The sequence below is a fragment of the Scyliorhinus canicula genome, chromosome 7, assembly GCF_902713615.1.
Source record: "Scyliorhinus canicula chromosome 7, sScyCan1.1, whole genome shotgun sequence".
In the NCBI taxonomy this organism is placed as follows: domain Eukaryota; kingdom Metazoa; phylum Chordata; class Chondrichthyes; order Carcharhiniformes; family Scyliorhinidae; genus Scyliorhinus; species Scyliorhinus canicula.
Window position 1 is genome coordinate 107,047,007 of NC_052152.1, and position 13,486 is coordinate 107,060,492.

At 44.9% G+C, this 13,486-nt stretch overlaps 1 protein-coding gene across 1 annotated transcript in view; it reads right to left on the reverse strand.

Moving 5' to 3' along the window:
* Window positions 1-3,489: 3,489 nt before the first annotated feature.
* cdadc1 (cytidine and dCMP deaminase domain containing 1) overlaps window positions 3,490-13,486 on the reverse strand; it is a 150,303-nt gene continuing 140,306 nt past the window's right edge. Inside the window, exons 8-9 of the mRNA XM_038802619.1 lie at window positions 6,921-6,972; window positions 3,490-6,037 (exon numbers count right to left, since the gene is read on the reverse strand). Of these exons, the coding sequence (XP_038658547.1) occupies window positions 5,187-6,037; window positions 6,921-6,972 (903 nt within the window). The 3' untranslated portion in view covers window positions 3,490-5,186. The remainder of the gene's footprint in view (window positions 6,038-6,920; window positions 6,973-13,486) is intronic.

Genomic DNA, 13,486 nt, shown 5'->3' on the forward strand with positions numbered 1-13,486 from the left:
GTTTCCTCCCACAGTCCAAAGATGTGCAGGTTGGGTGGATTGGCCATGACAAATTGTCCAAAATTCTATGATTAACCTAGGACAAAAGTTCGGCGCAACATCGTGGGCCGAAGGGCCTGTTCTGTGCTGTATTTCTCTATACTCTATACATTGGGTGGGATTCTCCATTGGCTGAAGGCGATATTGGGAAATGTGATTGGGTGGAGAATAGGTTCCGACACTAACATCGCGGCAGGCGCCGACTGGACGCCTAATTGCAATTCTCCGTCATCTTGACAGCGGCGTCAATGCAGTCGGGAACACACATATAGCAAACACAGTTTGCATGTCATCAGTGGGTCCGACATTCTCCGGGGCCTCTGCAATGCTCCTGCTCCGATGAGCCGAGTTCAGAGTGTCAATCACGGACTCGGCGAATTCAGCACTGTCCCTCATTGAAATAAATTGTGTTCCGCGTGGTGTCGGTGCTAGCCCCTCCACACTTGCTGAAGTCGGTCCAGGTTTGGCGCCAGTTTTGCTGTCGTGAAAGTCCACCAATTCTGTGTAGGCATCGACACTTAGTTTCAGAAACAGAGAATCCCGTCCTTTGTATTTTCTATAAGCTGAAATCTATTCTTCACTTCAGAACTAGCCTACCCTAATTCATAACATTCTTGCTACAAGGCGTAAGCCAATCAGGACTAAGATGAGGAAGAACTTGTGGAATTCTCTACCACAGAGAGCTGTAATGAGCCAGTTCATTGAATATATTCAAGAGGGAGCTGGACAGGGCACTTGCGGCTAAAGGGATCAAGGGGCATGGAAAGCGGGAGTAGGATACTGAATTTGCATGATGAGTCATGATCATATTGAATGGTGGTGCAGGCTCGAATGGCTGAATAGCCTCCTCCTGCACCTACTTTGTATATTTTTATAATAATCAACTTAACCTAATGGAGAATATGTTAGTTTCTCACTAAATTATTTGTCAGTCCTCTTCAGTAAGAGGCATAAGGCCCATTTATATTCTCCAGTTGACTTTAACATCATCTTTTGTATGCATGTCCCATTAGGAACTTCCCTGCAGAAGTCACACCAGATTTTCCCCCTCCCCCTGCCTGAGGTACATCAGAAATTTGTGTAATTTCACAGGAAAATCTTCCCTGTTGTGTCCAGTTCTTGCATAAAATACAACACGAGGTGCACCTACCCTATTTCTAATCTATTTGCCACTCTTTGAGTGTTGCATCCCCCCCCCCCCCCCCCCCCACTGCCTGCTCACTTTCTGTTTCTGTGATGGGCGATTGCTGCTACAGGAACCCCCTCTAGTGGCTTTCCTGAGAACTAGAAAAATTCTGTACTAAATACTGGCTTTCAATTTACCACAGTAAGGAAATAATTTACATTTAAATACTGTTTTCACTCCCTCAGGATGTCCAACCATGTTCACAGTCAATTAAGTACTTTTTGAGACACTGTCATAAAATAGGAAATGTGGTAATCAAGTTGTGAACAGCAAAATGCCAAGGACAGGACTGGGGATCATGCCCAGATAATCTATTTTAGTACTGTTTGTTGAGGGACAAACAGTGGCCAGGGTAACAGTCTAACTCTCCCATAATGCTTCAACAGTTTGGCATGGGAATTTTTATGTCCATCTGAAGGAAGATGGTTCTTTGTTTAGCATCTCACCCAAAAGATGGCACCTCTGACAACGCAACACTTCTTCTCCAATATTGTACAGCCTAAATTGTGTGCTCAAGTTTCTGAAGTGGAACTGAAGAGGTGTGAAGCTTCCCATCGATTACAATAAAGCAATTTTATTGCAGTTACTTTTTTTTTTAAACATTCTGTTCCCCTTCACTGGAAGGAATGATTAATGCTGAAAAATATTTATCAGCAGCCCCAGACCTTGCCAAAGAGATCATTTATGAGGACGTTTAGACAGTACGTTATCAGGAAAACCACCAACAAGCTTTATCCCACCCTTGCTCAATATTCAGAAACACTGCTATCACCAGAATATGGATAGTTCTGAATCAGAGGCCTTTTGTGTCATTTTGCGACCCCCTTTCCCATTTGTGGAGACCAGCACAGACCATGGATAAAGTAGACCTACATTCAGGGCCGGTTTTAAGCCTATTTGACCAATTTCATCAAATTGGGCCCCGCACCTTAAGGGGGCCCCGCGCCAGCAGCGACAGAGTTACCGTTTGAAGCCTTTTCTGTATTCTAAGAGGAACTATAGGGTAGTTTTTACTTTTGGGGAACGTACCGCATTACCGTCGACAAATCCTTCAGCCCTGCGCCGCCAAATCCTTCCGCCCGGGTAAGTAAGTTTCAAAATTTTAGTATATCAAGCATTTAATGTTTTTGTTTGGTTAAAGACGAGCATACTACACGAAATATAAACATACATAAATTTTTACTTTTGTAGAGTAGGGGCCCCGCCATCACTTTTCTAATTGGGCCCGCAATTCCTAGCACCGGCCCTGCCTACATTTATATAGTGCCTTCACCACTTTAAGATGTGCCAAAGCGCTTTGCAGCCAGTGAATTCCTTTGAAGTGTGGTTATTGCTGTAATGTAGATGTGGCAGTCAGTATATGCACACCAAAGCAGACAACAGCATTGAGGTAATGACAAGGCATAAATTGTTGCTGCATTTCCTATATTACAAAAGTGAAGTTGCTTTGCAATAATGATGGTGTTGGTGATATTGGCAAAGGAAACACTTAAAATAATGATGATGAATGGATGTACGTACCTTATTATCCTTGTTCTTCACATTCACGGAGGTTTCTCCTTTACCTGTATTCAGCAGCTACTGCACACTTGGGATTGAAGGAAATAAAATGTGCTTTATGCAGATTTCTGCAAGTCCTTCCTTTCACAAGTATCACTACGTGAGCTGTGGCTGGTACATTGTAATTTCTTTGAATAAGGGGCTGATGCATCTGGGTTGTGGTAGAAACTACATTCTACAGGAGTGGCTGATGTTGTTGATAGATTATTTATTTAAAAAAATAAATTTAGAGTATCCAATTATTATTTTCCAATTAAGCGGCAATCTAGTGTGGCCAATCCACCTACTCTGCACATCTTAGCGTTGTGGGGGTGAGACCCACAGCAGACACTGGGAGAATGTGAATGCGATAGGTTGTTTCTATAGATTACTTTGCTATAGTTTTATGAAATCTAAATGTATGGTTTGAGTAGGTTGTTACCTTTCAATTGCATATCCATCAGTGCTGACTGAGAAGCAGTTCCTTATAGTATTTGTTGTTCTTCTTATGAAATTAAATTGCTAGTCATGTTTCCATTTAAATTGCTGGCTTTCACTGTCATAATAATGTATTAAATAGTTGATTCTTCATAAATGTCTTAATTCTATGGTGTCTGCTGTTTGACTAATTCACTGTTGTCTATGTGGCTGTGCAGGTGTCCATCAGCATCTCTTTCCTGAACAATGTGTGGTTTAAGTTTTCCAGTGTGTAGAATAAAAATAAATTGACATTTAAACTCTCCAGTTTATTTATTTTTTAATCTTCACAATAGTGCTGTATGCTGTACAGTGTCATCACATTCTTTTGGGAACATTGATACATAGCTTTCGTTATTGTTTAAGTATTGACTGCCTTCATCTTCTGCTGCAATGTTGCAAGATCAATTGATATTATAGATACTGAACACTTCGGTATGTCTTGGCAGAGCCGAAGATACTTCTGCAGAATATAAAGCATGCAGCAGGTGATTCATGTTCTCTGTGTAAAACAGACAGAAAGAAACTAAAGCAGAGCTTGACTGCGCAGCCAATTTATATTGGAGAACATAACATGTTTTACATAGCACAGATCCAGAAATTGTAATGAAGATAAAACACGGTTCTACACACATCAGCCATTTGCTGGAAATGTGAAGAAGCCCAAAATATTTTGATAACAGGAAAGGCCTGTTGCGAGATGTTTTCTGTACTGATACGGATCAATGCACAAACCCTATAGTGAAACTCCCAATAAAATTTAGAAAATAGGAACAGAAAGAGGTCATTTAGCCTCTTGAACCTGTTCTGCACCATTCAATTAGGTAAAGACTAATCTGAAATCCAACTCAATTTGCCTGCCATAGCACCATATCCTTTAATATCAGTGCATAACAAAAATATTCAAATGTTATTTTAAAATTGAATTAACCGAGTCTCAAAAGGTTTTTTGGGGGGGATGAAATAGAGTTCCAGATTTCCACGACTCTGTGGCTAAAATTGTTCCTGACAACGCCCCTGAACGATTGGCTCTAATTTTAAGGTTATGCCCACTTGCTCTGGACTCACTTCCATTTCAACTCCTTTAACCGATGCACTAGTAATGGGACATTTTAACTGGAAGCGATGAGGGAATGTTCATTATTTGCTGGATAACTACCCACTGTACTGGTCAAAATACTGAAGCACAGAGATAATGCATTAAAGACACCAGAGAATCCTTTTACCCTAAATAAAATGGGCCAAAGGGAGAAAACTCATGAACATCAATCCTCAGATGTCCTTCAATTGAATCGAACATGCATAAAATGGCAACTTAAAAAAAAACTCTCCATAAAGCTTCAAACTGTTTACCAGACTGTGGTTGATTACTTCTACCGATAATTTCTAAACGGCAGAAAAGAAGCCGGGCAGTTTGATATACCTGTCATTCGCTTTGCTTCAAGACTTACTATCGATATGCAGGTTCGGAAGTGCTGTAGCAAAGGAGAACATGTAAATCCTGTGGACAGATGTGATTATTATGAAGGCTTACAATGAATGTCTAAAGAACCTGGCAGGGTACATTGCCAAACTTGTGCTTTTAGATTGGCGAACAGTGGAAGGGTCTGGATGTAGAAAAGGCTGCTTGCTCTTAAACAAAATCTCTGTGAAGGCTGAATGACACTGTAGCTGGGAATGCTACTGTACTGTAAAAAGAATATTAATGAACTATGGTGTGAGCTTAGTCAATGATCTGAGCAGAATTAAAATGTGTGTTCCGGAACAGTAATGCCCCATGTGTATGGCCGGTACCAGAGTGGGGTAGTCGTCATCACCATTAGAGGTCAGCTGCCTCATGCCCATATTATTTAGTTCAACAACATTCTCAAATTGCTTATTTCATATGTCAATTAGCCTTCATGCAAAGGAAGTCTTCTCAACTTCACTCCTTACTCTAACCTCCCTAGATTTTTGTGTCTCCAGGTATTTGAGTCACCACAGAGGGAGTCCTGCTTTCCAGTGAGGAGCCAGGTAAAAGCTGGCTGGGGCAGTGCAATAAAAGAGATTGGCTGGCATTGTGAGTTCCGACCTCTTGTGATGTGTTATTCGGATCCTCAGTGGGAGAGGTTGCTTCATTTCTGTTACATAGGTTTCGGCGAGCAGAGGTATGTTCATTTATCAGACTGGCAAAACCATCCCTCATGATTGACTGTATTTTTTCCCCAAGGCTTTCAAATCCCACTTGCAGGCTTTCTTGCACTTTGCAGCCCACATCAGTTACCGCAGTAGTCAGGGAACTTTGAAGCGATGCTCCTATGTTGCTCAGTCCCTGGGTAAAAGAACTTTCCACTACAGATACTGTCTGGGATGATGCTCCCACCCTGCTAGGCTGCAACGCAGCCAATTGTTGATCCAGAACATTTTGGACATCAGAAAAGGAGGTATTCAGCCTTGACATCGTCATCTTCATCTTGTCCACCATATCATTCATCACGGTGTGCATTGAAGTCACAAGACTCTGCAGATAGTACTGTTGCTCTACCACCCTCCTTTTGAAAGCTGGTTCACTGATCTCCAAAGTTAGAAGCTCCTCCCTTTGGGATTCAGATCTAGGGGTCTTGAGTGGCCTTTTCAAATCACCTTTGGCCAAGGGAGATTGGGGGTCCTCTATATTTGCCATACACCCTAGTACTGATGATCTGCAAGTTGGTACAGATTCTGTGGTGGAGCCTATTGCACACATGCTGGCCGTGTTCATTATTCCTGTGGAGAGGGTGCTCTGGAACGGAGGTGGTTTGTTTTGCCCTCGCTTTCCTGTGGAGAGAACACAAGTCAAAATAAAGTGTCCTGGGAATTATTGGGTGAGAGTGCACAGTATTGCACCAAGTACCAGGAGGCAGATAAATGTACTCAGCTCCTGTTCCGAAAGTTCCTATGAACAATTGAGGCATAAACTAAATAATACGTCAAAGCTAGATATTGTCGCCCTTATTCAACATCTGCCCTTGCCCTTTCTGTAGATTCTACAGCAATAACTAAGGGATCAGGTCAGTGAAGCAGTTGTGTTGAACATCTCTTTTCCCAACGTTGAACCAAAAGAAAAAGCTGTTGAACGATAGCTTTCAGAGGTTATTGAAACTTTACAAAAGAGTGGCAAAGAGACTTGTTGAGAAAAAACCTGTAGGATTTGTGAATTCTTCACATTATAACCAATTAACCCCAAAATAAGCTTAAAATGTGAATATACTCTCCCCAGGAAGTTACCATATGGACTTTATAAAAAACCAAGAGGCCAGAATTGGAATCCTAATCGTGACAGGTGTACTTAACTGTCAACTACAGATTTATTTAACTCAAGACAGCTTTCTCTCTCTTTGATCGCTCCAAATCTACAAATGAAAGAATGGGAAGGGGGCCTGAAACAATATCCAACAAAGATCCTTTTCTGAATCTGTGTTTTGTGGCCCCTTGAACAGCAGGAGGCGGCGGAAAGGTCAAATAAACAAACTGAAGATGGGGTACCTAAATGCGCAGGGCACCACTCTTCCATGAAGCTAATAGAAACAATATAAATTAATCCACAACGGTTGTTCTGTTTGATAGTACACGGAGCCTCTTAAAAGCGCAACCTTCTACCTAAACTACAGGTTTATCCAGTTATAAAGGTTACAGTTAACAACAATGATCAGATACTCACTGTGAACTCGAACACTTGACGTTAAAATATTGTTGGCTGGAGCTTTCTGCCACTGTAAAAAAAAAACAAATTGTAAGCTTTATTTAACTCACTCAAGATAATTTTTTGAATTAATCTCCTCCAGTTGACGCTTATAATCAGTCATTTAATAATAATAATAAAACTCACCTGTTCTAAAATATTGATAACTGTACATTTAAATAATGACATTCCTTTTACCCCTTTAATTAGATTATATAGGAATCCCTGTAATGCTCTATCCATGTTGTGGCTAAATAGACACGTGTGGGTCAGAATTAGGTGTTCTAGAGCTGACTCCATGAGTGAGATTTTAACCCATTCAAAATGTATCCATTTAAAGTTAAAATTGAATCCGCGTGTTAAATCTCATTTCCATCTATGACAATGAATGCCTGGCAAAATATGAACATATCCAGTTTGAGCCTAAAGTCTGATTGTGAATATTCAAGATTAAGACTATATTGAAGCTCCCAACACTATATAACATTTTTTTAAAAAAATAAAAATTTTTCATTAAGATTTTCACAAAATATAAACAACAAAACAATATTAACAAAACAACCATGGAAAAAACCCAAGAACAACACCCACCCAACTACAAAAGCAACTGCAAACAAAAGAAAAAAACAAACAACAGGGAAAAAGATAACACCCGCCACATCCCACAAACCCATGTACACAGTTCTCCCTCCCACCGAACCAAACCCCCCCCCCCCCCCCCCCCCCCCCCCCCCCCCCCCCCCCCCCCGGGGTTGCTGCTGCTGCCGGCCTATTTCCCTAACGTTCCGCCAGGAAGTCCAGGAAAGGCTGCCACCGCCTAAAGAACCCTTGTACTGATCCCCTCAGGGCAAATTTCACCCTTCTCCAATTTGATGAACCCCGCCATATCATTGATCCAGGCCTCCACGCTTGGGGGCCTCGCATCCTTCCATTGAAGCAAGATCCTCCGCCGGGCTACTAGGGACGCAAAGGCCAGAACACCGGCCTCTTTCGACTCCTGCACTCCTGGCTCCACTGCAACCCCAAAAATTGCGAGTCCCCAGCCTGGCACTGGAGGGTGTGCAGAGGAGATTCACGAGGTTAATCCCAGAGCTGAAGGGGTTGGATTACGAGGAGAGGTTGAGTAGACTGGGACTGTACTCGTTGGAATTTAGAAGGATGAGGGGGGATCTTATAGAAACATTTAAAATTATGAAGGGAATAGATAGGATAGATGCGGGCAGGTTGTTTCCACTGGCGGGTGAAAGCAGAACTAGGGGGCATAGCCTCAAAATAAGGGGAAGTAGATTTAGGACTGAGTTTAGGAGGAACTTCTTCACCCAAAGGGTTGTGAATCTATGGAATTCCTTGCCCAGTGAAGCAGTTGAGGCTCCTTCATTAAATGTTTTTAAGGTAAAGATAGGTAGTTTTTTGAAGAAAAAAGGGATTAAGGGTTATGGTATTCGGGCCGGAAAGTGGAGCTGAGTCCACAAAAGATCAGCCATGATCTCATTGAATGGCGGAGCAGGCTCGAGGGGCCAGATGGCCTACTCCTGCTCCTAGTTCTTATGTTCTTATAACCCAGGATCCCACCACCCTCGACACCATCCTTGCTACCCCCTTCCAAAACTCCCCCAGCGCTGGGCACGCCCAAAACATATGGGCATGGTTCACTGGGCTCCCCGAGCACACATGTCTTCGCCCCCGAAAACCTACTCACCATCATCTCAGTAATGTGGGCCCTATGCAGCATCTTGAACTGTATGAGGCTAAGCCTCGCACAGGAAGAGGAGGAGTTCACTCCAGGGCATCTGCCCATGTCCCCTCCTCACCCAGCTCCTCTTCCCATTTACCCTTCATTTCCTCCACCGAAGCCTCGTCTACCTCCTGCATTACCCGGTATGTGTCCAAAATCCTCCCTCCTCCAACCCACCCTGTCCCGTACCCCACGTGGGGGCAGCAAGGGGAACCCCACCACCTGCCGACTGGCAAACGGCCTAACCTGCATGTACCTAAACATGTTCCCCGAGGGGAACCCAAACTTCCCCTCTAACTCCCCCAAGCTCGCGAACCTCCCCTTCACAAACAGGTCCCTCAACCTCCTAACCCCTACCCTGTGCCAGCCCAGAAATCCGCCATCAATGATCCCTGGGACAAACCGATGGTTCCCCCGTATCGGGGCCTCCATCGAGCCCCCCCACTTCTCCCTTATGCCATCTCCATTGCCCCAAAATTTTGAGGGTAGCCGCCACCACCGGGCTCGTGGTATGCCTCGTTGGAGGGAGCGGCAACGGCGCCGTTACCGGCGCCTCCAGGGTCGTGCCCACACAGGACGCCACCTCCATCCTCTTCCATGCTGCCCCTTCCCGTCCATTACCCACTTACGCACCATCGCTGCGTTGGCAGCCCAATAGTACCCACAGAGGTTGGGCAGCGCCAGCCCCCCTATCCCTGCCCTGTTCCAAGAACACTCTTCTCACCCTCGGAGTCCCATGCGCCCACACAAATCCCGTAATACTCCTGTTGACCCTCCTAAAAAAAGCCTTCGGGATAAGGATGGGGAGGCACTGGAACAGGAACAAAAACCTCCCAACACCATATAACATTAGGTGGTATAGTAATATGGTGCATTAGGGTCTCAGGGTACTGTCCTACAATTGTAGAAAGTAGCTCCTATACACTCATCCCTCCACATCAAGAGATACTGATCTTAGCTGTTGAAGATTGAAGTCAGATGCATCTGCACAAGGATTCAGGAGAAAGTCAGAGGACCAGGTACCCAAACTTTCAAGTACCTGGTTTCAGGCAGAAATTGAGAGAGCATCCTACAGGGCTTTTGTTTCAATAGCAAAATAAACCAAATAACTTAACCAGTACGAGCTATCACACTCATCTGCCTTAGCTGTGCAATACAAATTGTATTGAATATAATGTTATCAGCAAATTTAGCAACCATACATTTTGGTATTTCATCCAGGTTATTGATAAAAATGGTAAATAATTGAGATCCCTGCAATGACCCCTGTGGCACTCCATTCCTCATAGCTTGGCAAAACGAAAATGACAATGCCTATTCTCTGTTCATGTTAGTTAACCAATCCTTAATGTTACCACCTGCACCATGAGGTCTTATTTTGCTTGGTGCCCGTTGATGTGGCATCTTGTCAAATTTCTTTTTAGAAATTTTTAGCCACGTGGTGGAGGTGTGAGATGGTAACAACACCCTTGACTGACTCTCTAGATGTTCATCAGTGGAAAGAGACGGAGTGTGAGTGCCTCATGTCTTTTATAGTCAGATCCCACCCCTGAGTGTCCTGCCTGCTTATTGTCCTGTCCTGTTCTCTGTGTCCATTCGCTGCTTGTATGTATATCATTATGTGTGTGTCTGTATATCAAGACTCAATGTTATCTCAATACTGACAGTCATGATACCCCACAAAATATCCTCGAGCAGACCACTAGGGTGCTGCCTGGGCTGCTTAGGAGGAGCTGGATTTTAAAAAAAATATTTTTTATTGGTATTTTGCACTTAATGTCAAAACTTTGCAGAACAATACAGAGACACTAGTAATAATCAACATAGTAACAACATCAACACAGGTACCATAGGCTGTCCCCACGTCTGTAACAGTGATCCCAGTTCTATCTTTCTCCTCCTCTATTTACATTAGTTTAGAAGTATTCTTGTTGGGACTCATTGAGTGACACAAGTTACATACAACTTTACATATGTATTTACAACTCTTGCCAGGGCTCTTTACACCGTTCTCTAATTACAGTTATATTAGTTTGGTGGTGAGGGAAATCCTGTTCCTCCCACGAGTTCTCGGAGGAGACCACGAGTGAGTGAGTGAAAGTGAGAGAGAGAGAGAGAGAGAGAGAGAGAGAGAGAGAGAGAGAGAGAGAGAGTGTGAGAGAGAGAGTTTCCTTTCTCTCGGACCTATCCCGTGATTCTGTCCCTTGTGAGACTTTGCCCCCCCCACCCTTCATGTTCTGTGACTCGTCTGCGTCTCTTTCCCCACCCCGCCTTTTGTGTTCCGTGACTCGTCCGTGTCTCTTTACCTTCCCCTCAAATCAGCAGCTGAGCAGAATTCTGGGGGTCGAGATGTAGAGGAGCAGGCCATCTGCATAGAATGAAACTCTGTACACTGTCCCCCTTCTGGATACCTTTCCAGCTGTTCACCGTTCTCAGAGCAGACGCTAGTGCAGCGATTGCCAGAGCAAACAGCAATGGAGAGAGAAGGCACCCCTTTGGGTTGTGGGGCGAAACCCACGCAAACACGGGGAGACTGTGCAAACTCTATATGGACAGTGACCCAGAGCCAGGATCGAACCTGGGACCTCAGCGCCATGAGGCAGCAATGCTAACCACTATGCCACCATGCTACCTACCTGGGAGGTACTTCTACTTGACTCTGCCGAAGGCCTTTTCAGCATCCTGGGAAGTGACCTCTGGCACTCAACCCTCCAGCCACTTGGACTGGGTTTCTGCCAGGATTTTCCCATCTACATTGAGTAGCGGAATGGGTCTGCACAAAAGTCGGGTCCTTGTCCTTTTTGGGTATCAGCGATATTGAGGCTTCTGCTCGTGTTGGCGGCAGGAACCCCTTCCCAGTGAGTCTGCAATCATCTCCCGCAAGTGTGAGGCCAGGGCTGTCGTAAATTACTTATAGAAGTCCGCCAGGAATCCATCTGGCCCTGTCACCTCCCCAGCCAACATGGAATTGATACTCCCCATGACCTCTCCCAGTTCTAATGGTGCTTCCAGGCCCCGTCTCCCATCTTCTCCCACAACCAGCCCTCGGTGGGCTCAGAGGTGTACAGCCCCCGGTAGAAGGTCTCAAAGGCCTCATTGACCTTTTTCAGCGTGGCTGCCAGGTTTCTAAGTTGGTGGGCCAGCAGGTGGCTGGCTGTATCTCCATTTTTGTAAAATGTCCCCAGTGTCTGATGGAGTTGGTGCACTGCTTTCCCCACGGAGAACAGGTCAAAGTCCATTTATTGCTTCTTCCTCTCTGCCAGTAGCTCTGCGGCTGGGGCTGGAGAGTACTGCCAATCCACCTCCAGTATGGAATAGACCAGTTGTTGCCTAGCCTCCCTCTCCTTCCCATCTTTGCGCGCTTGGAAGCAATAATTCCTCCCCTCATCACTGCCTTAAACACCTCACCGACCGTGAAGGGCAGGGCAGGGCAGGGCAGGGCAGGGCAGGGCAGACCCCCCCCCCCCCCCCCAATTCTTGTTGTTGGTAATGTATCCGTCTATGGCCTGTGAAATCCTTTCGTAGAATGCCTCATCGGGCAGGGGGGCCAAGTCCAACATCCATGGGGGGGCATCGGACCTGGCCCACCTGTACACTTTGACCTTTTTCAGCACGGCGACCATCTTGCCGTTATTGTCCTTAATCTGCGCTATTTCCTCCATCACTCAAACCCGCCTCCCATCCATTGACTCTGTGTACAGCTGCTGCCTTGGGAAAGTGGGCAGCACAATCAAAGACCCTCCCACCAGCCTTACTCACTCTTCCAACTTCTTCCATCGGGCAGAAGATACAAAAGTCTGAGAACACGCGCTAACAAATTCAAAAACAGCTTCATTCCCGCTCTTAGCAGACTCCTAAGCGACCCTCTTGTGGACTGATCTGATCTCTTCACACATCTTCTCTACTCAGTAGAGCTACACTCTGTGAGCTTCACCCGATACCTGTGTCTATGTATTTACATTGTGTATTTATGTTTGCCCTTTTGTGTATTTTTTTTTCATGTGTGGAATGATCTGTCTGAACTGTACGCAGGACAATACTTTTCACTGTACCTCGGTACACGTAACAATAAACAGATCCAATCCAACCTCATATTCATGTCTTGTGGAGCGTAGTCGGAGATTATGTTTGCGGAGTATTCCACTCCTACTACCCATGGAAGTATTGCTTTTTCCCCACTACAAGAAGTCGATCCTGGTGTAGATCAGAGGAGAACTCCTTTTCCCCTGGGGTGTGAACCGCCATGGGTCCACTGTCCCATCTGTTCCATGAACACTCCTTCGCCACTTTTGAATTTTTTTCCCCCCGATTTGGGGTTTGATCTATCTGTCCAGTTAAAGCCCTCTCCCATGATGGTGTGTCTATGTCGGGGATTTCACCCGTGGTCTTTTTCATGAATTCCGTGTCGTCCCAGTTGAGAGTGTACACATTAACAAGGACCACTGGTGCCCCTTCCAGGACGCCACCAACCATGACGTACTGTCTCCCTTGGTCCATAACCGTCCTGATTGCTGTAGATGTTGTCCTCTTATTGAGCAGTATGGCCACCCCTCTAACCCTGGTCCCGTAGCACAAATGGTACATCTGTCCCACTCAGCTCTTTCTTACCCACAGTCGGTCCTTCTCCTTCAGTCTTCCTCTAGGATACCCACCTATTTTCTTCCATACTTTTTAAAATTTTTTATTATTTTTATTAAGGTATCTGCAAGTTTTTATAATAATAACATAAACATGGCATAATAAACATTTCCACCCCCATCCCAATCTTCACACACCCCAATCCCCCCCCGCCTTGGAATTCTGCTTCTGC